The sequence below is a fragment of the Salmo salar genome, chromosome ssa22 (genome assembly GCF_905237065.1).
Source record: "Salmo salar chromosome ssa22, Ssal_v3.1, whole genome shotgun sequence".
Lineage (NCBI taxonomy): Eukaryota > Metazoa > Chordata > Actinopteri > Salmoniformes > Salmonidae > Salmo > Salmo salar.
The window spans coordinates 42,374,820-42,401,963 of NC_059463.1; the positions used below are offsets into that span (position 1 = coordinate 42,374,820).

Sequence of the window (27,144 nt, forward strand, 5' to 3'; positions counted from 1 at the left end):
AGCTCTCCAAACAGGTCAGGGACAAAGTTGTGGAGAAGTACAGATCAGGGTTGAAGAAGAAGGTACTCTGCTCAGATGAGACTAAAATGTAGCTTTTTGTCCATCAAGAAAAACGCTATTTCTGGCGCAAACCCAACACCTCTCATCACCCCAAGAACCCCATCCCCACAGTGAAGCATGGTGGTGGCAGCATCATGCTGTGGGGATGTTTTTCATCGACAGGGACTGGGAAACTGGTCAGAATTGAAGCAATGATGGATGGCGCTAAATTCAGGGAAATTCTTGAGGGAAACCTGTTTCAATCTTCTAGAGATTTGAAACTGGGACAGAGGTTCACCTTCCAGCAGGACAATGACCCTAAGTATACTGCTAAAGCAACACTTGAGTGGTTTAAGGGGAAACATTTAAATGTCTTGGAATGGCCTAGTCCAAGCCCAGACCTCAATCGAATTGAGAATCTTTGGTATGACTTAAAGATTGCTGTATATCAGCGGAACCCATCCAACTTGAAGGAGCTGGAGCAGTTTTGCCTTGAAGAATGGACAGAAATCCCAGTGGCGAGATGTGCCAAGCTTATAGAGACATACCCCAAGAGACTTGCAGCTGTAATTGCTGCAAAAGGTGGCTCTACAAAGTATTGACTTTGGGGGGGGTGAATAGTTATGCACACTCGAGTTTTCTGTTTTTTTGTTTGTTTCACAAGCAAAAATATTTTGCAACTTCAAAGTGTTGTGTAAATCAAATTATACAAACCAACCCAAAATAAATTTTACTTCCAGGTTGTAAGGCAACAACATAGGAAAAATGCCAAGGGGGGTGAAAACTTTCGCAAGCCACTGTATGTCATTGGCCACTTTTTGTTACAAACAGACCCTTCTCCTTTCAGAGGTCCTCTTTCGAAACGCTGATTAGCGTGTGATAATAATGTCAAGGCGGTGTATGGGCTGATGGATTTCCCGCCATGCACGCCGCGTTTCGGCGCGAGGCCATTATTAGCTGGATAATTACATCGTACATCAAAGGCGCATGGAGCCTCTGCCAGGCTGGGAAACGTGCCAATAAGGCGCATGATCATGGACAATATCACAGCCTTTTGTCTGTCCAGGTCCCAATCACATCTATCGCAAGGAGGGTCACTGCTTTAAATTAACTGACTCCAAATAAAAGCTTAGCTTCGCATTCCGAATCCGCTACACTTTCTCTGAGTAGCACTCAAGACCGGCGCCAGATAAGTGCTTGTAAGTAAGGATTTCACTGTAAGTTCTACACCAGTTGTATTCAGCGCATGTGACAAATACAATTTGATTTGATATGAGATAGGTATATTGCAGTGAGAGGGATTTCATTCCAATGATCTCCACTATTGGCAACAGACAGGGTAGATATAGCCCGTTAAACTTAAATAAGAACAGAGTATTGAAGTTCTCTTGATTAATTCTCCCCATTTTATATTTCAAGAATTTAGAGTAAACCCATGTAGAAATGAAGAACTGTCCGCGGTTCTGATTTCACTGTAGTTGCACGAGGCACTGTCCACGGTGCTGATTTTCGCGCCTGTCTGTACGAAGCGGGGAAGTTTATGCACCCAACATCGAAATAAATGTACTAAACTTATACCAGCCTACTGAATTCCCAGTGTGTGTCAAGTAACAATCAACTCATCATGCCAACTACATTTCACAAACAATATCTTTTCACCCACTCAGATTTAGAATGATTGGCCGAGATTAAACAGGTTTACCAAGTACTGCGATGAAAGCGGTTTTTAATCCTCATTGCTAGATTTGAATTCAGGACCCCCAAACACTCGTAATCTCTGTCTTGACTTAATTAAAGTTAAACCTCTTAGAAGGTTATGTACTGGACTGACAACTTACTGTGCTGTCTGGCCTGTTAACTCCATGGAGCTTAACTCCAATCTAGCCACCTGTCAGTCACCCTCTCACCTGGCACAGTATAACTTTCTCCGGCTCTCTAGTAAGAATGTTGTATCACTGTGCAAACTGCCCCACAGTCAGTTGTGTCCAATTGTGAATAGTCTTATGTGATTGGTGCTTTCTCATGTCATTTTATAATGGAATAACTCCTGTATTTCAGGTCAACATCTGAATCCCTGTATGCTAAAGCTACTGTAATTGTTAGAACAATTCCCATTGTTTGATGATAAACATTTGTTTAGGACAAATATGTAGAGTATGACATGAGGCAGGGCCAATCATTTCAGTGGGAATTCCATCATCCCGATTAGTGGCATGTACCCATTCAACCTCTATATTCTCTACGGTTTAAATAAACAGGATTACCCCTGACTTCATTATCAAAGTGACTCTATATGTACTGTATTATAGACTATACACTACCGGTCAAAAGTTTTAGAACACCTACAGTTGAGGTCAGAAGTTTACATACACCTTAGCCAAATACATTTAAACTCAGTTTTTCACAATTCCTGAGATTTAATCCTAGTAATACTTCCCTGTCTTAGGTCAGTTAGGATCACCACTTTATTTTAAGAATGTGAAATGTCAGAATAATAGTAGAAAGAATCATTTATTTCAGCTTTTATTTCTTTATTCACATTCCCAGTGGGTCAGAATTTTACATACACTCAATTAATATTTGGTAGCATTGCCTTTAAATTGTTTAACTTGGGTCAAACGTTTTGGGGAGCCTTCCACAAGCTTCCTACAATAAGTTGGGTGAATTTTGTCCCATTCCTCCTAACAGAGCTGGTGTAACTGAGTCAGGTTTGTAAGCCTCCTTGCTCGCACGTGCTTTTTCAGTTCTGCCCACAAAATGTCTATAGGATTGAGGTCAGGTCTTTGTGATGGCCACTCCAATACCTTGACTTTGTTGTCCTTAAGCCATTTTCCCACAACTTTGGAAGTATGCTTGGGGTCATTGTCCATTTGGAAGACCCACTTGCGACCAAGCTTTAACTTCCTTACTGATGTCTTGAGATGTTGCTTCAATATATCCACATAATTTTCCTGCCTCATCATGCCATCTATTTTGTGAAGTGCACCAGTCTCTCCTGCAGCAAAGCACCCCCACAACATGATGCTGCCACCCCCATGCTTCACGGTTGGGATGGTGTTCTTTGGCTTGCAAGCCTCCCCCTTTTCCCTCCAAACATAACGATGGTCATTATGGCAAAACAGTAATATTTTTGTTTCATCAGACCAGAGGACATTTCTCCAAAAAGTACGATCTTTGTCCCCATGTGCAGTTGCAAACAGTAGTCTGGCTTTTTTATGGCGGTTTTGGAGCAGTGGTTTCTTCCTTGCTGAGCGGCCTTTCAGGTTATGTCGATATAGGACTCGTTTTACTGTGGATATAGATACTTTTGTACCTGTTTCCTCCAGCATCTTCACAAGGTCCTTTGCTGTTGTTCTGGGATTGATTTGCACTTTTCGCGCCAAAGTACATTCATCTCTAGGAGACAGAACACATCTTCTTCCTGAGTGGTATGACGGCTGCGTGGTCCCATGGTGTTTATACTTGCGTACTATTGTTTGTACAGATGAACGTGGTACCTTCAGGCGTTTGGAAATTGCTCCCAAGGATGAATCAGACTTGTGTAAGTCTACAATTTTTCTTTTGGGGTCTTGGCTGATTTCTTTTGATTTTCCAATGATGTCAAGCAAAGAGGCACTGAGTTTGAAGGTATGCCTTGAAATACATCCACAGGTACACCTCCAATTGATTCAAATGATGTCAATTAGCCTAACAGAAGCATCTAAAGCCATGACATAATTTTCTGGAATTTTCCAAGCTGTTTAAAGACACAGTCAACTTAGTGTATGTAAACTTCTGACCCGCTGGAATTGTGATACAGTGAATTATAAGTGAAATAATCTGTCTGTAAACAATTGTTGGAAAAATTACTTGTGTCATGCACAAAGTAGATGTCCTAACCGACTTGCCAAAACTATAGTTTGTGAACAAGAATTTGTGACGACGTCAACTGTACTTAATACGGAACATTTCAAAAACGTTGAACATTTCTTCAAGTGCAGTCACAAAAACCATCAATTGCTATGATGAAACTGGCTCTCATGAGGACCGGCACAGGAATGGAAGCCCCAGAGTTACCTCTGCTGCAGAGGATAAGTTCATTAGAGTTACCAGCCTCAGAAATTGCAGGCAAAAATAAATGCTTCACAGAGTTCAAGTAAAAGACACATCTCAACATCAACTCTTCAGAGGAGACTGCGTGAATCAGGACTTCATGGTCGAATTGCTGCAAAGAAAACACAACTAAAGGACACCAATAAGAAGAAGAGACTTGCTTGGGCCAAGAAACATGAGCAATGGACATTAGACCGGTGGAAATTTGTCCTTTGGTCTGGAGTCCAAATTGGAGATTTTTGTTTCCAACTGCCGTGTCTTTGTGAGACGCAGTGTGGGTGAACATATGATCTCCGCATGTGTATTTCCCACCGTGAAGCATGGAGAAGGAGGTGTTATGGTGTGGGTGTGCTTTGCTGGTGACACTGTCTGTGATTTATTTAGAATTCAAGGCACACTTAACCAGCATGTCTACCACAGCATTCTGCAGTGAATTGCCAGCCCATCTGGTTTGCCCTTAGTGGGACTATCATTTGTTTTTCAACAGGACAATGACCTCCAAGCTGTGTAAGAGCTATTTGACCAAGAAGGAGAGTGATGGAGTGCTGCATCAGATAACCTGGCCTCAACCAATTTGAGATGGTTTGGGATGAGTCAGACCGCAGAGTGAAGGAAAAGCAGCCAACAAGTGTTCAGCATATGTGGGAACTCCTTCAAGACTGTTGGAAAAGCATTCCAGGTGAAGCTGGTTGAGAGAATGCCAAGAGTGTGCAAAGCTGTCATCAAGGCAAAGGGTGGCTATTTGAAGAATCTCAAATATAAAATATGTGTTATTTCATAGCTTTGAATAAGTAGGTGTTCTAAAACTTTTGACCGGTAGTGTACAGTCGTGGCCAAAAGTTTTGAGAATGACACAAATATACATTTTCACAAAGTCTGCTGCCTCAGTTTGTATGATGGCAATTTGCATGTACTCCAGAATGTTATGAATTGTGATGAGATGAATTGCAATTAATTGCAAGTCCCTCTTTGCCATGCAAATGAACTCTATCCCCAAAAAACATTTCCATTGCATTTCAGCCCTGCCACAAAAGGGCCAGCTGACATCATGTCAGTGATTCTCTGGTTAACACAGGTGTGAGTGTTGACGAGGACAAGGCTGGAGATAACTCTGTCATGCTGATTGAGTTCAAATAACAGACTGGAAGCTTCAAAAGGAGGGTGGTGCTTGGAATCATTGTTCTTCCTCTGTCAACCATGGTTACCTGCAAGGAAACACGTGCTGTCATCATTGCTTTGCACAAAAAGGGCTTCACAGGAGAGCGAACTTCAAGGACTTCAAAGAGAGCGGTTCAATTGTTGTGAAGAAGGCTTCAGGGTGCCCAAGAAAGTTCGGGGTTCGGGGCACCAGCAGTACAGAGCTTGCTCAGGAATGGCAGCAGGCAGGTGTGAGTGCATCAGCACGTACAGTGAGGAGAAGACTTTTGGAGGATGGCCTGGTGTCAAGAAGGGCAGCAATGAAGCCCCTTCTCTCCAGGAAAAACATCAGGGACAGACTGATATTCTGCAAAAAGGTACAGGGATTGGACTGCTGAGGACTGGGGTAAAGTAATTTTTTCTGATGAATCCCCTTTCCGATTGTTTGGGGCATCCAGAAAAAAGCTTGTCCGGAGAAGACAAGGTGAGCCCTACCATCAGTCCTGTGTCATGCCAACAGTAAAGCATCCTGACACCATTCATTTGTGGGGTTGCTTCTCAGCCAAGGGAGTGGGCTCACTCACAATTTGCCTAAGAACACAGCCATGAATAAAGAATGGTACCAACACATCCTCAGAGAGAAACTTCTCCCAACCATCCAGGAACAGTTTGGTGACGAACAATGCCTTTTCCAGCATGATGGAGCACCTTGCCATGAGGCAAAAGTGATAACTAAGTGGCTCGGGTAACAAAACATCGATATTTTGGATCCATGGCCAGGAAACTCCCCAGACCTTAATCCCATTGAGAACTTGTGGTCAATCGTCAAGAGGCGGGTGGACAAACAAAACCCCACTTATTCTGACAAACTCCAAACATTGATTATGCAAGAATGGGCTGCCATCAGTCAGGATGTGGTCCAGAAGTTAATTGACAGCATGCCATGGCAGATTGCAGAGGTCTTGAAAAAGAAGGGTCAACACTGCAAATATTGACTCTTTGCATCAACTTAATGTAATTGTCAATAAAAGCCTTTGACACTTATGAAATGCTTGTAATTATACTTCAGTATTCCATAGCAACATCTGACAAAAATATCTGAATACATTGAAGCAGCAGACTTTGTGGAAATTAATATGTGTGTCATTCTCCAAACATTTGGCCACGGCTGTATATACAGTAGTCAGGAGAAAGGACGGGTATTCCCATAGAATTACATATATACTGTAACTATTTAAATTGTAATTCAAAGGATCTCTGTGGGGATTCCTTCGACTTGATAATAAGTTCTTTAGAACAAGAGGAGGCCAGAGACTAAATATAGCAGCTGCTAACACAGTGTACCAGCCAGGACCAACACAACACAGTGTTTATTTTTATAATGGTTTATTTAATCCATTACGTGGCGGTATTACTGTAGTTAAGAAATAACCTGGATAAGCAAAACTGAGCCACAACAACACATAATAGATGGGAGGAGGCTGAAATGGGAAAGAACATTTTCTTCATCTGTATTCAAATGAGCGTCCAAGATTATCATAAAACAACAGAATCAAAACAGTAATTGAAAAAAATTGCATTATCTTATGAAAATTATTGCAGTAAGTAAATACACTGAATAGTAATTGTATTTAATGATACTTGACTCGTGCGCGCACACACACACACACACACACACACACACACACACACACACACACACACACACACACACACACACAGCTTTGTTGTAGGCCCATGGTAAGTTAAAATAAGGAAGGCTGGACAGGTCAGATCAATCAGGAGAGGATAGTGACCTGGAGTGCCCCTCTCTCACACACCTATTAGTCAGAGGCTGACACTTTCAACTTTCACTGACCCTGTGTGTGACCGTGTGTGTGTGTGTGTGTGTGTGTGAGAGAGCGAGGTTGTGTGTGTGCATGTGTTAGTGTGTGTGTGTGTGAGAGAGTTTGTGTATGTCCATGTGTGTGACAGCAAAAAAGCTTAAGTAGTCAGACATTTCCTAGAAAGCCCCTCTGTTGAGTGACACTCATTGTTGCCAGGGATGTCAGGGAATGAAAAGGGATCCTGGGAAGTTTAAAATTCCAATCACCTTGACTAGAGTAATTTAACACACATATTCCTGTGAGGGCACTTGCAATTGGTGAGAGACATCTTGTTCTGGCACCTCTACAATCAGGTGTAAATTGTGATCAAGGATCACCACCTGAGGGAATTACTCTTTGTTAAGTCTGGATTTGTGGGACTTTACATCACACGACTTAGAACACCTAATCTCAGATATTCCACTCTCTGTGTCTCAGTCTGTGCACCCTTTCGCTGCCGTCAGAGTGGTGTGGGCTCTGAGAGACTTAAGGGAGTGTGAGAGATCTTGTGTTGGGAGTGTGGTGTGGAGGTTCTTACCACCTCCAAGAGAGTGGGAGCCTGTTTGGTGTGTGCTTGTTGTGGTTCTATATCCATGATGCAGCTGCTAGCCTCTCTCCCCAACGCTACGTCCTACCTGGGAACGTCCCCCGAGGGCGAGGAGCTCCTGCCCCGAGCCGGCTTCATCACCCTCTCCATCGTCATGGCGATGTTCACCGTACCGGCCATCGTGTTGAACTCCACGGTGATCGTGGTGTCACTGATGAACAAGCAGCTGAGGCAACCTCTGAACTACGCCCTGGTCAACATGGCCGTAGCTGACCTGGGGACAGCGCTGACTGGTGGGGTTCTGTCTGTGGTCAACAACGCTCTGGGGTACTTCTCCCTGGGACGGACCGGCTGTATCATAGAGGGATTCTCTGTGGCTCTGTTTGGTGAGTGGCTCCCAGAACCGTCTCTGCGATATACTTATTAAGTTGTTTCACATACACATAGACATTGATGACATTTATTCCTTCTCTACAAATATGGCCTTACTGTAAAGTATACATTTGAAAAAACATGTACTGTATTAAAAGTCTATATTTGCTTCAAAAAGTCCGATTGTATTGTAAACTTTTTTAAAACATATTTTCTAATATGGAACCATATGGAACCATGCTGATTATTTTCTTATGGCCATCTAGCTGAATCATTATTTTGAATCAAACTCGTAATTAAACAAATTCTGAATCAATTTAAAATGAGTTCTCGTAATGATTCTGTCACACTAATCAGTCGTTGCAATCTTCAGGCAACATATCTGTAATTACTGTACCTTTAATTACAACAACAATATCATTTGCAAAATACCTTTACGATGAGGCCCTGTGGAGCACTGTATGACTGCTGTACTGTACTGTACTGTACTGTACTGTACTGTACTGCAGGTATCACGTCACTGTGCACGGTAGCTCTGATTGCCATAGAGAGGATGTTTGTGGTGAGCAAGCCGCTAGGACCAATCTCGTTCCAGACCAAGCATGCGGTTGTGGGTGTGACCTTGTCTTGGGTTTGGTCTCTCATCTGGAACACCCCGCCCCTATTCGGCTGGGGAAGGTACTGTAATGACATCAGATTAATCCGCCACACTGGCATGTACTGATGACGTATCATGTAATGAGACCACGCAGATTATAATAGTAAACCATGACTAAACTTCACTTCCCTTACAGGTACGAGCTGGAGGGCGTGGGGACGTCGTGCGCCCCGGACTGGCACAACCGGGACCCCAGTAATGTGTCATATATCCTGTGCTACTTCCTGCTGTGTTTCGCCGTACCCTTCCTCATCATCGTGGCCTCTTACTCTAAACTCATTTACACTTTAAGACAGGTAGGTCCACTCAATGTGTAGTTTACATGCACAGCCCTAAAGGTGTCTGCTCAGACAGTGTCTGTGCCAGTCCGGTAGTGTGCGTCATAATTAGGGCCAATCAGGAGTTTTTCCTGATCTCAAGACCTGAACCGGAAAAACTCAGCCTGTAGGTTGGAGTTGTTCTTGGTCAGGTTATATGGTCAGGAAAAACTCCTAGCCCAAGACATACTCTCTGTATGACTACATATTGTCTGTGCCATGCATTCGGCAAGCCTTACATACTGTACTATCAATATTCCACAACCTGGCTGTGTTGTTGTTGTTGCAGGTCTCTGCAATGGGCTGTATAGAAGGGGGTGCAGCAGCCAAGGCGGAAGCTAAGGTGGCCCGCATGGTGGTTCTGATGGTGGTTACTTTCCTGATCAGCTGGCTGCCCTACGCTACCCTGGCCCTTGTGGTGGTCTCCCACCCTGATGCCCACATTAGCCCTCTGCTGGGCACCGTGCCAGTCTACCTGGCCAAGAGCAGCACCGTGTACAACCCTCTCATCTACCTCTACATGAACAAACAGGTACACTTATAAATCTACCTCTACATGAACAAACAGGTACACTTATAAATCTACCTCTACATGAACAAACAGGTTTACTTATAAATCTACCTCTACATGAACAAACAGGTATACTTATAAATCTACCTCTACATGAACAAACAGGTACACATACTGTATATATCTACCTCTACATGAACAAACAGGTATACTTATAAATCTACCTCTACATTAACAAACAGGTACACTTATAAATCTACCGCTACATGAACAATCAGGTACACATACTTATAAATCTACCTCTACATTAACAAACAGTTACACATACTGTATAAATCTACCTCTACATGAACAAACAGGTTTATTTATAAATCTACCTCTACATGAACAAACAGGTACACTTATAAATCAACCTCTACATGAACAAACAGGTATACTTATAAATCTACCTCTATATGAACAAACAGGTACACTTACAAATCTACCTCTACATGAACAAACAGGTACACTTATAAATCTACCTCTACATGAACAAACAGGTATACTTATAAATCTACCTCTACATTAACAAACAGGTACACATACTGGATATATCTACCTCTACATGAACAAACAGGTACACTTATAAAACTACCTCTACATTAACAAACAGGTATACTTATAAAACTACCTCTACATTAACAAACAAGTATACTTATAAATCTACCTCTACATTAACAAACATGTATACTTATAAATCTACCTCTATATGAACAATCAGGTACACTTATAAATCTACCTCTACATGAACAAACAGGTTTATTTATAAATCTACCTCTACATGAACAAACAGGTACACTTATAAATCTACCTCTACATGAACAAACAGGTACACATACTGGATATATCTACCTCTACATGAACAAACAGGTACACCTATAAATCTACCTCTACATTAACAAACAGGTACACCTATAAATCTACCTCTACATTAACAAACAGGTATACTTATAAATCTACCTCTACATTAACAAACATGTATACTTACAAATCTACCTCTACATGAACAAACAGGTATACTTATAAATCTACCTCTACATTAACAAACAGGTACACATACTGTATAAATCTACCTCTACATGAACAAACAGGTACACTTATAAATCTACCTCTACATTAACAAACAGGTATACTTATAAATCTACCTCTACATGAACAAACAGGTACACCTATAAATCTACCTCTACATGAACAAACAGGTATACTTATAAATCTACCTCTACATGAACAAACAGGTACACATACTGTATAAATCTACCTCTACATGAACAAACAGGTACACTTATAAATCTACCTCTACATGAACAAACAGGTACAAATACTGTATAAATCTACCTCTACATGAACAAACAGGTACACTTATAAATCTACCTCTACATTAACAAACAGTTACACATACTGTATAAATCTACCTCTACATGAACAAACAGGTATACTTATATATAAACAGGTATACTTATAAATCTACCTCTATATGAACAAACAGGTATACTTATAAATCTACCTCTACATGAACAAACAGGTACACTTACAAATCTACCTCTACATGAACAAACAGGTACACATACTGGATATATCTACCTCTATATGAACAAACAGGTATACTTATAAATCTACCTCTACATGAACAAACAGGTACACATACTGTATAAATCTATCTCTACATGAACAAACAGGTTTATTTATAAATCTACCTCTACATGAACAAACAGGTACACATAGTGTATAAACCTACCTCTACATGAACAAACAGGTACACATACTGTATAAATCAACCTCTACATGAACAAACAGGTATACTTATAAATCTACCTCTACATGAACAAACAGGTATACTTATAAATCTACCTCTACATGAACAAACAGGTATGCTTATAAATAAACAGGTATACTTATAAATCTACCTCTACATGAACAAACATGTATACTTATAAATCTACCTCTACATGAACAAACAGGTACACATACTGTATAAATGTACCTCTACATGAACAAACAGGTACACTTATAAATCTACCTCTACATGAACAAACATGTATTCTTATAAATCTACCTCTACATGAACAAACAGGTACACATACTGTATAAATCTACCTCTACATGAAAAAACAGGTATACTTATAAATAAACAGGTATACTGTATACATCTACTTCTACATGAACAAACAGGTACACACACTGTATACATCTACCTCTACATGAACAAACAGGTACTCATACTGTATAAATCTACCTCTACATGAACAAACAGTTTTATTTATAAATCTACCTCTACATGAACAAACAGGTACACATACTGTATAAATCTACCTCTACATGAACAAACAAGTACACATACTGTATAAATCTACCTCTACATGAACAAACAGGTACACATACTGTATAAATCTACCTCTACATGAACAAACAGGTACACATACTGTATAAATCTACCTCTACATGAAGAAACAGGTATACTTATAAATAAACAGGTATACTTATAAACCTACCTCTACATGAACAAACAGGTACACATACTGTATAAATATACCTCTACATGAACAAACAGGTATACTTATAAATCTACCTCTACATGAACAAACAGGTATACTTGTAAATCTACCTCTACATGAACAAACAGGTACACTTATAAAACTACCTCTACATGAACAAAAAGGAATACTTATAAATCTACCTCTACATGAAGAAACATGTATACATACTCTATAAATCTACCTCTACATGAAGAAACATGTACACATATAAATCTACCTCTACATGAAGAAACATTACACATATAAATCTACCTCTAAATGAAGAAACAGGTACACATACTCTATAAATCTACCTCTACATGAAGAAACATGTACACTTATAAATCTACCTCTACATGAACAAACAGGTACACTTATAAATCTACCTCTACATGAACAAACAGGTACACATACTGGATATATCTACCTCTACATGAACAAACAGGTACACCTATAAATCTACCTCTACATTAACAAACAGGTACACCTATAAATCTACCTCTACATTAACAAACAGGTATACTTATAAATCTACCTCTACATTAACAAACATGTATACTTACAAATCTACCTCTACATGAACAAACAGGTATACTTATAAATCTACCTCTACATTAACAAACAGGTACACACACTGTATAAATCTACCTCTACATGAACAAACAGGTACACTTATAAATCTACCTCTACATTAACAAACAGGTATACTTATAAATCTACCTCTACATGAACAAACAGGTACACCTATAAATCTACCTCTACATGAACAAACAGGTTTATTTATAAATCTACCTCTATATGAACAAACAGGTACACATACTGTATAAATCTACCTCTACATGAACAAATAGGTACACTTATAAATCTACCTCTACATGAACAAACAGGTACAAATACTGTATAAATCTACCTCTACATGAACAAACAGGTACACTTATAAATCTACCTCTACATTAACAAACAGTTACACATACTGTATAAATCTACCTCTACATGAACAAACAGGTATACTTATAAATCTACCTCTATATGAACAAACAGGTATACTTATAAATCTACCTCTACATGAACAAACAGGTACACTTACAAATCTACCTCTACATGAACAAACAGGTACACATACTGGATATATCTACCTCTATATGAACAAACAGGTATACTTATAAATCTACCTCTACATGAACAAACAGGTACTGCTTATAAATAAACAGGTATACTTATAAATCTACCTCTACATGAACAAACATGTATACTTATAAATCTACCTCTACATGAACAAACAGGTACACATACTGTATAAATGTACCTCTACATGAACAAACAGGTACACTTATAAATCTACCTCTACATGAACAAACATGTATTCTTATAAATCTACCTCTACATGAACAAACAGGTACACTACTTATAAATCTACCTCTACATGAACAAACAGGTACACATACTGTATAAATCTATCTCTACATGAACAAACAGGTTTATTTATAAATTTACCTCTACATGAACAAACAGGTACTCATACTGTATAAATCTACCTCTACATGAACAAACAGTTTTATTTATAAATCTACCTCTACATGAACAAACAGGTACACATACTGTATAAATCTACCTCTACATGAACAAACAAGTACACATACTGTATAAATCTACCTCTACATGAACAAACAGGTACACATACTGTATAAATCTACCTCTACATGAACAAACAGGTACACATACTGTATAAATCTACCTCTACATGAAGAAACAGGTATACTTATAAATAAACAGGTATACTTATAAACCTACCTCTACATGAACAAACAGGTACACATACTGTATAAATATACCTCTACATGAACAAACAGGTATACTTATAAATCTACCTCTACATGAACAAACAGGTATACTTGTAAATCTACCTCTACATGAACAAACAGGTACACTTATAAAACTACCTCTACATGAACAAAAAGGAATACTTATAAATCTACCTCTACATGAAGAAACATGTATACATACTCTATAAATCTACCTCTACATGAAGAAACATGTACACATATAAATCTACCTCTACATGAAGAAACATTACACATATAAATCTACCTCTAAATGAAGAAACAGGTATACATACTCTATAAATCTACCTCTACATGAAGAAACATGTACACATATAAATCTACCTCTACATGAAGAAACATGTACACATATAAATCTACCTCTAAATGAAGAAACAGGTACACATACAGTAGAAATCAAAAGTTTGGACACCTACTCATTCAAGGGTTTTTATTTATTTAGACTATTTTATACATTGTAGAATAATAGTGAAGACATAAACTATGAAATACCAATATAAAATAAAATTGTATTTTGTCACATACAAACTGAATACAACAACTGTAGACCTCACAGTGAAATGCTTACTTACAAACCCTTAACCAACAATGCAGTTTTAAGAAAAATACGTGTTAAAAAATATGGATCTTTTATGAATTTCCGCCCAAATCTAACTGCCTGTAGCTCAAGACCTGAAGCAAGGATATGCATATTCTTGATACCATTTGAAAGAAAACACTTTGAAGTTTGTGGAAATGAAATTAATGTAGGAGAATATAACACATTAGATCTGGTAAAAACAAATAATACAAAGAAAAAAATATGTGCATAATCTTTGAAATGCAAGAGAAAGGCCATAATGTATTATTCCAGCCCAGGCGCAGTTTGGATTTTGGCCACTAGATGGCAGCAGTGTATGTATAAGGTTTTAGACTGATCCAATGAACCATTGCATATATGTTCAAAATGTTGTATCAAGACTGGCCAAAGGTGCCTAATTGGTTTATTAATACATTTTCAAGTTCATAATTGTGCACTCTCCTCAAACAATAGCATGGTATTATTTCACTGTAATAGTTCATGTAAATTGGACAGTGCAGATATATTAAAAATAATGTAAGCTTTCTGCCCATATCAGATATGTCTATGTCCTGGGAATTTGTTTTGTTACTTACATCCTCATGCTAATCACATTAGCCTACGTTAGCTCGGGGGGGGGGGGGGGGTCAGTGAAGACACTTGCCAGTTGGTCAGCGCATGCTCGGAGCACACGTCATTGTAATCCGTCTGGACCTGCGGCCTTGTGAATGTTAACCTGTTTAAAGGCCATACTTACATCGGGTACGGAGAGCGTGATCACACAGTCGTCCGGAACAGCTGATGCTCTCATGCATGTTTCAGTATTACTTGGCTCGAAGGGAGCATAGAAGTCATTTAGCTCATCTGGTAGGCTCGTGTCACTGGGCAGCTCGTGGCTGTGCTTCCCTTTGTAGTCTGTAATGGTTTGCAAGCCCTGCCACATCCGACGAGCACCGGAGCTGGTGTAGTACGATTCAATCTTAGTCCTGTATTGATGCTTTGCCTGTTTGATGGTTCGTTGGAGGGCATAGTGGGATTTCTTATAAGCTTCCGGGTTAAAGTCCCACTCCTTGAAAGCGGCAGCTCTACCCTCTAGCTCAGTGCGGATGTTGCCTGTAATCCATGGCTTCTGGTTGGGGTATGTACGTACAGTCACTGTGGGGACAACATCATAGATGCACTCATTGATAAAGCCAGCCAGTGACTGATGTGGTGTACTCTGCAATGCCATCGGAAGAATCCCGGAACCCATATGGAATCATGTAGTAACCAAAAAATGTTTAACAAATCTAAATATAATTGGGATTTTATATTCTTCAAAGTAGTCACCCTTTGCCTTGATGACAGCTTTGCACACTCTTGGCATTCTCTCAACCAGCTTCACCTGGAATGCTTTCCCAACAGTCTTGAAGGAGTTTCCACATATGCTGAGCCCTTGTTGGCTCCTTTTCTTTCACTCTGCGGTCCAACTCATCCCAAACCATCTCAATTGGGTTGAGGTCAGGTAATTGTGGCCTGGTCATCTGATGCATAATTCCATCACTCTCCTTCTTGGTCAAATAGCCCTTACACAGCCTGGAGGTGTGTTGGGTCATTGTCCTGTTGAAAAACAAATGATAGTCCCACTAAGCGCAAACAAGATGGGATGGAACATCACTGCAGAATGCTGTGGTATCCATGCTGGTTAAGTGTGCCTTGAATTCTAAATAAATCACAGACAGTGTCACCAGCAAAGCACCCCCACACCATAGCACCTCCTCCTCCATGCTTCATGGTCGGAACCACACATGCGGAGATCATCTGAGATCATCTACTCTGTGTCTCACAAAGACATGGCGGTTGGAACCAAAAATCTCAAATTTGGACTCATCAGACCAAAGACAGATTTCCACCGGTCTAATGTCCATTGCTCAAGTTTCTTGGCCCAAGCAAGTCTCTTCTATTTATTGGTGTCCTATAGTAGTGGTTACTTTGCAGCAATTCGACCATGAAAGCCTAATTCATGCAGTCTTCTCTGAACAGTTGATGTTGAGATGTGTCTGTGAAGCATTTACTTGGCCTGCAATTTTTAACAAGGCACACCTGTTAATGGAAATGCATTCCAGGTGACTATGACATGAAGCTGGTTGACAGAATGCCAAGAGTGTACAAAGCAGTCATCAAGGCAAAGGGTGGCTACTTTAAAGAATCTCAAATCTCAAATATATTTGGATTTGTTTAACAGTGGTTTAACACTGGTTACTACATGATTCTATGTGTTACTTCATAGATTTGATGTCTTCACTATTATTCTAAAATGTATAAAATAGTACAAATAAAGAAAAACACTTGAATGAGTAGGTGTGTCCAAACTTTTGATTGCTACTGTACATACAGTACATCTTCTATTCATCTACACATGTGTATAGATGGGTTGGTTGTTTAGCAACAAAACCAACACACATTTTTCCATATTAGCATAGACGTGACATCAGTCAAAACACCTCAAAACAAGACATGGTATCAAGAACAAGCTCAAACCAACTGAAACGTGCCACTTACGATTCACACCATGGCAGTTTCTTTGTTGCAAGCTATCTGGCCATTCAGAACCATAACAAGACATGGCCTTATGCCCCTTTGAAATGTGCGCATCGTTTTCGTGACGTCAGCAAACCAGTCAATTAAACACTATGTTTGTATTGAAAACAAGATCAGATATAGGAAGCAAAAAATGTCAAGGATGATAATAAGCCTATAAATGTGATAGGAGATTAAGTTAGACACTAATCTGTAGAATGATCACTGCAATGCGCCTTGCCACAAACCAGACACTCATTAGCAGTCCAAAGACACCATCTAGTGGAGAAAAATGTCTGAAAGTGTGTCTGAAAGTAATTTCAGTCACCATTAGCTCAGGTCCTGTGGTGGAACATTGTTTCACTGCGACTTAATCTCATACAGTTTTGTGATTGAACAGCCGCTGTTTACCATGAACAGTTATTTTAAACATTGAAGCCATTTGATATACAACAAAATGCCTGACACAGTAACAGTGTGTGATGATGGTGTTGTGTCTTGTCCAGTTCCGGAGATATGCAGTGCCCTTCCTGCTGTGTGGGAGGGACCCATGGCCATCTGAGGAGGAGGGGTCAGAGATGCAGACCACTGTGGCAACCATCAACAACAAAGTCTCCCCCAGTTGATCCATACAGGCATTTAGATAAATCCACTAATGGCACCAGCAGCACCAATAAAGTGTCACTCATATTCTATGCCTTTTTTAATACATTCATTAAATATACCTCTTAGTTTGTAAGAATGACTTATTAACACCTTAATAAGGAGATTTGCATGACTTTCTTACCTTGTCATAACCAAAAAAGCTTTACAGAGTATGGTTTTAATACTACATCCAGAATGAGATGAGAGACAGGAGGTTTAAAACTGGCTGATCACAGAGTATGTTACCTACAGTATGTTACAGAATGTTTATTAACTGTGGAATCTATTGTTACTTTATGGTAAATATAAAATTACTATGAAAATACTGTTCAATACATAATGCATGGCTTATCTATAAACAAAGCACAAATAATGAACATACAGTGTAGAATTTCAGTGTAAGTTTATTCAGTAATAATCATTAGAAAATAAAATATCATTATTGATTAAAATGAATTCAAGGCAACAAAAAAAAAAATGGAAAAAAAATGAATTGATACAAAACATAGAGGGTCATAATAAAGCATTTGCTACTAAGAGAAATCATGTTCACTGAATAAAAACATTACAGAGAAAATATAAGGACTTTCAAGTAGAGAACATTACCATGGGTCTTTCCATATGTTTGTACATATTTTACATTATCTTCTATTTGAATACATATTTAATAACAGTAATAGTAGTAATAGTAATCATAATAATTATAATAATAGAATGAAAACGAATCAAAATGTTTAAATCAACAAGGGTTTCTCTGTAAACTGGTATAATACCATTGGATTTATCTTTTTTTAACCCACCAACAGAGGAACAGTGCACCTTGAAAATGTATATTTTTTTCTTAATTTTTTTTTCAGATTCTTTCTGTCCCAGCATTGAAAGGTGAGGTGTAAATGACAAATATAGATTTCACTAAACCATACACACAGTCACAAAAAAGTACAAAATTGTCTCACCTTAATTCACAAAAATGTGTATAGAAAAAGGAGAAACAATAGCACTATACAGTTACTTGTGCAAAGACAAACAGCTATGTGCTAATATTGAAATACCATTGGTATAGAATGAACCAAATCATTTTCTCTTTTCTTTTTTCAGGAATCCCTGACATGAGGTAAAAGTATGTTTGTTTTATCTTTAGTTTAACACAACCTTTTTAAAAGTGTTTACAAAATAATGCATATTTTCAGTTTATCAGTAATTGCTACGAATAGTATAACGTGCCTGGAATGCGCATTGGTCCTTTCACAAGATAATTCTCAACAAAAAGACCAGAACACATTTTTTTTTACTCAAACAATTCAAAGAGCCCTTTCAATGTGCACACAAAGTGGAAAACCTACATTTTCACGACAGTATTCAGATTGACTGAGAACGCAATGCGAACTCATGAACTACAAATCAAACACTCATGAATTACAGATCCCACATGTCTCATCACCTACCCATCATCTGTGCTTATTCAAACTATCCAGGGCAGCGCCTGAAAAATAAGTGAACTTAGTACTTTATTTTTTGTCTGCTAGTGTAAAGTAATTTTGTGGTGCATCAATTTTCAACTTGCGTTGATAGCAACAAAAGTGGAGTTTTCTTGTAAAATGAGCTGTAGTACAAACACTCCCTTCTCATTGGACGGATAAGATGGCTGTGGGAAACAGACTGGTTGGTTGAGAGGGAGGCTGATATGTTTTCCCCAGACGATGCTGGACCACCACGAGGTATAGTGTATGCAGAGAGAAGCCAGAGAGGCTGAGAGAGTGAGGGGGTTAGTATTGCTTAGCCTCTCTCCAGCTAAAACACTTCAGGCTAAATATGACACGACAACACAACAGAAGAGGACAACAATGGTGGAGACCGTGGACCTACCTAGACCATGATGATACCTAGCCTGGTCCCAGATCTGTTTTTGCTTTTGCCTACTCCATTGTCATGTTTTGCTTGACAATTCCGTAAGGAGTTGGCGAGAGAGCAGAACCAGACTGGCACCCAGGCTAGATGCAGCCTCATCACGTAAGCTCATCTGCCCTGTCAACATCCCTGATGAATACGTGCCTCACCAATCAATCACTGTGCAGCCCGTCTGTCCTGGCTCACACCGGCTCAGTCTGTCACAAGCCTCGCACACAACAACATAAAGGCCAAGTGATTAGGAAGATTCAGTTTGAAAGGATCAGTGGAATTAACTTACATTAATCGTGATCAACAAGTCGTATATTGAGGAAAAATCCCAATAAAAGCATTGAGAATGACAGGGAGATTTCTGTTCATCTCACATCTATCATATTGTTTTCTTTCAGCAGCAGAAGGCATTTCAGTTGGGACAGATGAAACTAATAAAGTTGTAGAATTCATTTCAAAATGGGCAAATGAAGCAGCATTGTCAATGCACTAGGCATTTGACCTTTCTGTGCTGCACAACATATGCAAACACGGAAGGTTAGTATCACATCTTTATAAAGGTACAATAGCCTCCTTGAGCCTTAGCTAACATCAAGTCCTACAAAGATGCTCTTAATAAGGGGTACTTTACTTTGTGGTACTGGTGTTGGTGTGGTTTGAGTAACACATATACAGTGTTCTTATGCTCATAAAACAAGTAAAAAAACAAATACATTTGCATATCTTGTGCAGCTGTGTTGTTACACGAAAAACAAAACGATTAAAAAAAGCTGTTCACAGACATGTCAAGGATGCATATGAGCAACAACAAAGAAAAGGCAAATAAATGTCAGAATATTGTACCTAATAAAATAATAACACCAGCGATCTTCTTTCCTGGTAGCATAATAGGATTCATTAGGGTGTGTATTGCTGATCTTCTTTTGAAATGGTACACAATTACAAAATATAGAACATCTCTTTACAAAGTTTTTCTTTTTGTTTATATAATACAATTCATTTACAGTATATCTACTATGAAATATTAATTGTCAGGCTATTGTCAAATGAAAAACAACCTGACTGCTAGTGCATTTATTCCATGCTGTAGTCGTCTCAGAAGTGTATATCTCCAGTTGGATGATGCTATAAAGGTGACTGATATCTCCTGCATACGTAAACTGGTTATTCTCTAAGAATCTGTTCGTTGTGACCCATCTACAGCCATCTTTTAATTATTTATGCCAATGATTCCGGGATCAAAGTTATACTAAAACATCTAAGGGGGGTAGGTGGGGAGAGATATGCCTTTCTATGCTTGCATTGAAAACTTGCATGATATGCCAAAATCTTAATAAAGTGACAGAGGGAATGACATCTTACATCTGATTGTCATCACCCTTAACGACCTGCCCACGGTACCTCACGCCTCTGCCAATAGGTCCATCTCCTCCACTGACACGCCATGTCCTCGTCTGCGATTGGCTCGTTGATGAACCTGTGAGTGTCACCTCCAGATGGTGACCTATGACAGATGGTCATGGCCTCCTATGCGCCAGTAGTGTCGGTCTGGGAGGGTGAGACTAACATGGTTCCCTGGCACCAGGATTGGCTCCTAGTCCTGTGATTGACAGAAGTGATGTGAATTCCCTGGCTGGCAGAGGGCGAGTGAGAGAATAAGTGTGTCTCTCTCTCCTCATAGGTGCCTTTCTCTTCCATGTAAAAGGCACTTCTTTTGGTCGTAAGCCAATAGATGCATTTCTCATTTAGTTTTCCACTGATGGTACTGTGGTCTATATGAAGTAGAGTACATACAGCTAGTAGTTAGTTTCTAGTAGTTTATTCTCCAGCCGATGCTATAAAGTGGTGATGCAGATCATCTCGTCTGCCAGGTCCTCCTCGTACGGTAATCTTAGCTCCACCTCCGGCTCCTCATCACTGTAACTGGCCGTGGCGTCCTGGAGGTCGTAGTCCCGCTCACTCATGACGGGGTACACATTGACCCCATTAACCGCCGGCGCCACACCGCCGTTCAGTAAGTGGCTGGCCGCACTCTCCATCTCGTCAATGGTCATCTCGCACGCGTCCGCTATCTCGTGCTTGGTGGCCGCCACGAACTTTGGATCCTTGGCGTATCTCCCGAGCCCCTCTGATATCAAAACCTGCGTGGCAATAGGAGAAAACCGACCACATTGTGTAAACGTGGGCCATTTAAATTACTGTTAGTCACCAAAGTTTGTATATCTGAGTCTGAGAGTTTAAACCATCAACACCTGTGGCAACTCCTGTAGTGTGCACACCACCCACCGCTCCCGAGTATTTTACTCACTAATGTCCAATCTCTGGATAATAAAATTGATGAGCTCAAGGCAAGAGTTGTTTTTCAGAGAGACCAGGGATTGTAACATACTCTGCTTCCATGAAACATGGCTCTCTCGAGATATACTGTCTGACTCTGTAAAGCCAGTTGGGTTCTCAGTACATCGCACCAACAGGAACAAACATCTCTCAGGGAAGCAGAAGGGTAGAGGTATATGTTTTATGATTAACGACTCATGGTGTAACTGTGATAACATACAGGAACTCAAGTCCTTCTGTTCACCCGACCTAGAATATCTCACAATCAAATGCCGACCGTACTCCCGTTCTCCCGAGAGAATTTTCATCAATAATAGCCACAGCAGTCTATATCCCCCCAAGCGGATACCACGACGGCCCTCAAAGAACTTCACTGGACTTTATTCAAACTGGAAACCACATATCCCGAGGCTGTATTTATTGGAGCTGGGGATTTTCACCAAGCAAATTTGTGGAAAAGGCTCCCGAAATTCTATCAACATATTGATTGTTGTACTCGCGCTGCTAAAACTCTCAACCATTGTTATACTACCTTCCAGAATGCATATAAGGCCCTCCCCTGCCCCCCATTTGGCAAATCGGACCACGATTCCATCTTGCTCCTCCCCTCCTGTAGGCAGAAACTCAAACAGGAAGCACCCGTGGTGAGGACTATTCAATGCTGGAATCTACGTTTCAAGATTGTTTTGATCACGCGGACTGGGATATGTTCAGAGTAGCTTCAGAAAATAATATCGACACATACCGATACGGTGAATGAGTTTATCAGGAAGTGCATAAGTGATGTTGTACCCACTGTGACTATTAAAACCTACCCCAACCAGAAACCGTGGATAGAAAGCGCGAACCACCGCATTTAACCATGGAAAGGTGACTGGGAATAAGGCCGAATACAAACTGTTCAGTCCGCAAAGCAATCAATCAGGCTAAACGTCGGTACAGGGACAAAGTTGAGTCCTAGTTCAATGGCTCAGACACGAGACGTATGTGGCAGGGTCTACAGATAATCACAGATTATAAAAGGAAAACCAGACACCGTTGTTTTGCTTCCGGACAGGCTGAACACCTTCTTTGCTCGCTTTGAGGATAATACAGTTCCACCGACGCGGCCCACTATCAAGGCCTGTGGGCTCTCCTTCTCCGTGGCCAACGTGAGTAAGATATTTAAGTGTGTTAACCCTCGCAAGGCTGCCGGCCCAGATGCTATCCCTAGCCGCGTCCTCAGAGCATGCGCAGACCAGCTGGCTGGTGTGTTTACAGATTTATTCAATCTCTCCCTATCCCAGTCTGTTGTCCCCACATGCTTCACGATGGCCACCCTTGTCCCTGTACCTAAGAAAGCAAAGGTCATTGAACTAAATTACTATTGCCCCGTAGCACTAACCTCTGTCATCATGAAGTGCTTTGAGAGACTAGTCAAGGATCATATTACCTCCACCTTACCTGCCACCCTAGATCCACTTCAATTTGCTTACCGCCCCAATAGATCCACAGACGATGCAATCGCCACCACACTGTATACTGCCCTGTCCCATCTGGACAAGAGGCATACCTATGTAAGAATGCTGTTCATTGACTACAGCTCAGCATTCAACACCATAGTACCCTCCAAGCTCATCATCAAGCTCGAGGCCCTGGGTCTGAACCCCGTCCCGTCCTGGACTTCCTGACGGGTCTCCCCCAGGTGGTGAAGTTAGGAAACAACACCTCCTCTTCGCTAATACTCAACACTGGGGCCCCACAAGGGTGCGCGCTCAGCCCCCTCCTGTACTCCCTGTTCACCCATGACTGCGTGGCCAAGCACGCCTCCAACTCAATCATTAAGTTTGCAGACGACACAACAGTAGTAGGCTTGATTACCAACAACGATGAGACAGCCTACAGGAAGGAGGTGAGGGCTCTGGGAGTGTGGTGCCAGGAAAATAACCTCTCACTCAACGTCAACAAAACAAAGGAGATAATGGTGGACTTCAGGAAACAGCAGAGGGAACACCCCGCTATCCACATCGATGGGACTGCAGTGGAAAAGGTGGAAAGCTTCAAGTTCCTCGGCATACACGTCACTGACAAACTGAAATGGTCCACCCACACAGACAGTGTGGTGGAAGAAGGCGCAACAGCGCCTATTCAACCTCAGGAGGCTGAATAAATGTTTCTTATCACCTAAAACCCTCACATACTTTTACAGATGCACAATTGAGGGCATCCTGTCGGACTGTATCACCGCCTGGTACGGCAACTGCACTACCCACAACCGCAAAGCTCTCCAGAGGGTGGTGCGGTTTGCCCAACGCATTACTGAGGGCAAACTTCCCGCCCTCCTGGACACCTATAGCATCCGATGCCAAAAAGATCATCAAGGATATCAACCACCCAAACCACTGCCTGTTCACCCTGCTATCATCCAGAAGGCTAGGTCAGTACAGGTGCATCAAAGCTGGGACCGAGAGACTAAACAGCCATCACTAGCACATCAGATTCGGCTGCCAATAGACATAGATTAGGAATCACTGGCCACTTTTAGAAATGGATCACTAGCCACTTGAATAATGTTCTGTATCTAGCATTACCCATCTCATATGTATAAACTGCACTCCACACTATTCTACAGTATCGTAGTCACTTTTAAATTGTGTTTACATATTGCATCACCCATTTCATATGTATATACTATATTGTATTCTATACTACACCACTGACTGTTAAACAGCCATCTCCAGCACATCAGAGGCTGCTGCCTATAGACAATGATTAGGAATCACTGGCCACTTTAAGGAAATGAAACACTAGCCACTTTAATAATGTCTCCGTATCTTGCATTACTCATCTCATATGTTTAAACTGTACTTTAATTGTGTGTAAATATTGCATCACCCATCTCATATGTACAGTCGTGGCCAATTTTTTTTAGAATGACACAAATATTAATTTCCACAAAGTCTGCTGCTTTAGATATTTTTGTCAGATGTTACTATGGAATACTATGGAATACTGAAGTATAATTACAAGCATTTCATAAGTGTCAAAGGCTTTTATTGACAATTACATGAAGTTGATGCAAAGAGTCAATATTTGCAGTGTTGACCCTTCTTTTTCAAGACCTCTGCAATCTGCCATGGCATGCTGTCAATTAACTTCTGGACCACATCCTGACTGATGCCAGCCCATTTTTGCATAATCAATGCTTGGAGTTTGTCAGAATAAGTGGGTTTTTGTTTGTCCACCCGCCTCTTGAGGATTGACCACAAGTTCTCAATGGGATTAAGGTCTGGGGAGTTTCCTGGCCATGGACCCAAAATATTGATGTTTTGTTCCCCGAGCCACTTAATTATCACTTTTGCCTTATGGCAAGGTGCTCCATCATGCTGGAAAAGGCATTGTTCGTCACCAAACTGTTCCTGGATGGTTGGGAGAAGTTTCTCTCTGAGGATGTGTTGGTACTATTCTTTATTCATGGCTGTGTTCTTAGGCAACATTCTGAGTGAGCCCACTCCCTTGGCTGAGAAGCAACCCCACACATGAATGGTCTCAGGATGCTTTACTGTTGGCATGACACAGGACTGATGGTAGCGCTCACCTTGTCTCCTCTGGACAAGCTTTTTTCCGGATGTCCCAAACAATCGGAAAGGGGATTCATCAGAGAAAATGACTTTACCCCAGTCCTCAGCAGTCCAATCCCTGTACCTTTTGCAGAATATCAGTCTGTCCCTGATGTTTTTCCTGGAGAGAAGTGGCTTCTTTGCTGCCCTTCTTGATGCACTCACACCTGCCTGCTGCCATTCCTGAGCAAGCTCTGTACTGGTGGTGCCCCAATCCCGCAGCTGAATCAACTTTAGGAGACGGTCCTGGCGCTTGCTGGACTTTCTTGGGCGCCCTGAAGCCTTCTTCAAAACAATTTAACCGCTCTCCTTGAAGTTCTTGATGATCCGATAAATGCTTGATTTAGGTGCAATCTTACTGGCAGCAATATCCTTGCCTGTGAAGCCCTTTTTGTGCAAAGCAATGATGACAGCACGTGTTTCCTTGCAGTTAACCATGGTTGACAGAGGAAGAACAATGATTCCAAGCACCACCCTCCTTTTGAAGCTTCCAGTCTGTTATTCAAACTCAATCAGCATGACAGAGTGATCTCCAGCCTTGTCCTCGTCAACACTCACACCTGTGTTAACGAGAGAATCACTGACATGATGTCAGCTGGTCCTTTTGTGGCAGGACTGAAATGCAGTGGAAATGTTTTTTGGGGATTCAGTTCATTTGCATGGCAACGAGGGACTTTGCAATGAATTGCAATTCATCTGATAACTCTTCATAACATTCTGGAGTATATGCAAATTGCCACCATACAAACTAAGGCAGCAGACTTTGTGAAAATTAATATTTGTGTCATTCTCAAAACTTCTGGCCACGACTGTATATACTGTACTCTATACTATGCCACTGTATCTTAGTCCAATGCCGCTCTGACATATATGTATATATATTCTTAATCCATTCCTTACCTAGATTTATGTGTATTTTGGGTATATTTTGTGAAACTGTTAGATATTACTTGTTAGATATTACAGCACTGTCGGAGATAGAAGCACAAGCATTTCGCTACACCCGCAATAACATCTGCTAAACACGTATATGTGACAAATAAAATGTGATTTTACTTGAAGCTAGCTGGCTAGTTAGGTATAGCTACTCTGAAGCTAGCTTGTCGTACTAGAAAGCAATATAAACAAGTTGAAAAAAGTAACTACAAAAACGTTGTTTATTATCTTCTGAAGCAATTTGGTTATCCTGTCTTGATTGTAGAAGTTCTAATTTGCTATCTCACAAAATGAAGAGAGGTTTAGTCAGTGAATCAGGCCGTCTCAATGGTAACCAGATACTCTTTCGCCATACATGCCAGTAAAACACCTTTAGTACGCACTTAGATAAGGAAATATTTGAGGGGCTCGATGCAACGCCCTTAAACAATTCCCTTAGGTAAGGGAAAATGATTCCTTAAGCTAAACCCTTAAGGGAAACACTTAAGATGTTTTATGCAAGCAGGCCCTGCTCTCTACAAGGTGTAGAATCTACACCCAGGCGTAGCTCATAAAAGAGCTTATGCCCAGGTGGTATCATTTCTAGGTCCGGCGTAGAGCACATTTTACGTTGGATGTAGTTACGATCCATGTATTACCGACTGGTGCAACTGGCCCCTGGACACCAACCCGCCCTCTC

General features: G+C 40.6%; 2 protein-coding genes across 12 annotated transcripts in view; one reads left to right on the forward strand and one right to left on the reverse strand.

The window, feature by feature from the left end:
* The first annotated feature begins 7,586 nt into the window (after positions 1–7,586).
* On the forward strand, positions 7,587–17,737 carry LOC106583380 (parapinopsin). The gene is made up of 5 exons (XM_014167507.1): positions 7,587–8,066; positions 8,562–8,730; positions 8,847–9,006; positions 9,317–9,559; positions 17,556–17,737. Exons 1-5 carry the CDS (start codon positions 7,727–7,729, stop codon positions 17,673–17,675), a joined length of 1,032 nt encoding a protein of 343 aa, XP_014022982.1. The 5' UTR covers positions 7,587–7,726; the 3' UTR covers positions 17,676–17,737.
* A 343-nt stretch (positions 17,738–18,080) lies between these two features.
* The window catches only part of cacna1da (calcium channel, voltage-dependent, L type, alpha 1D subunit, a), a 144,751-nt gene continuing 135,687 nt past the window's right edge, over positions 18,081–27,144 (reverse strand). For all 11 annotated transcript variants that reach the window (XM_045705835.1, XM_014167635.2, XM_014167632.2 and 8 more), the window contains one exon: positions 18,081–21,734. In XM_045705835.1, coding sequence (XP_045561791.1) covers positions 21,429–21,734 — 306 coding nt within the window. In that variant the 3' untranslated portion in view covers positions 18,081–21,428. The remainder of the gene's footprint in view (positions 21,735–27,144) is intronic.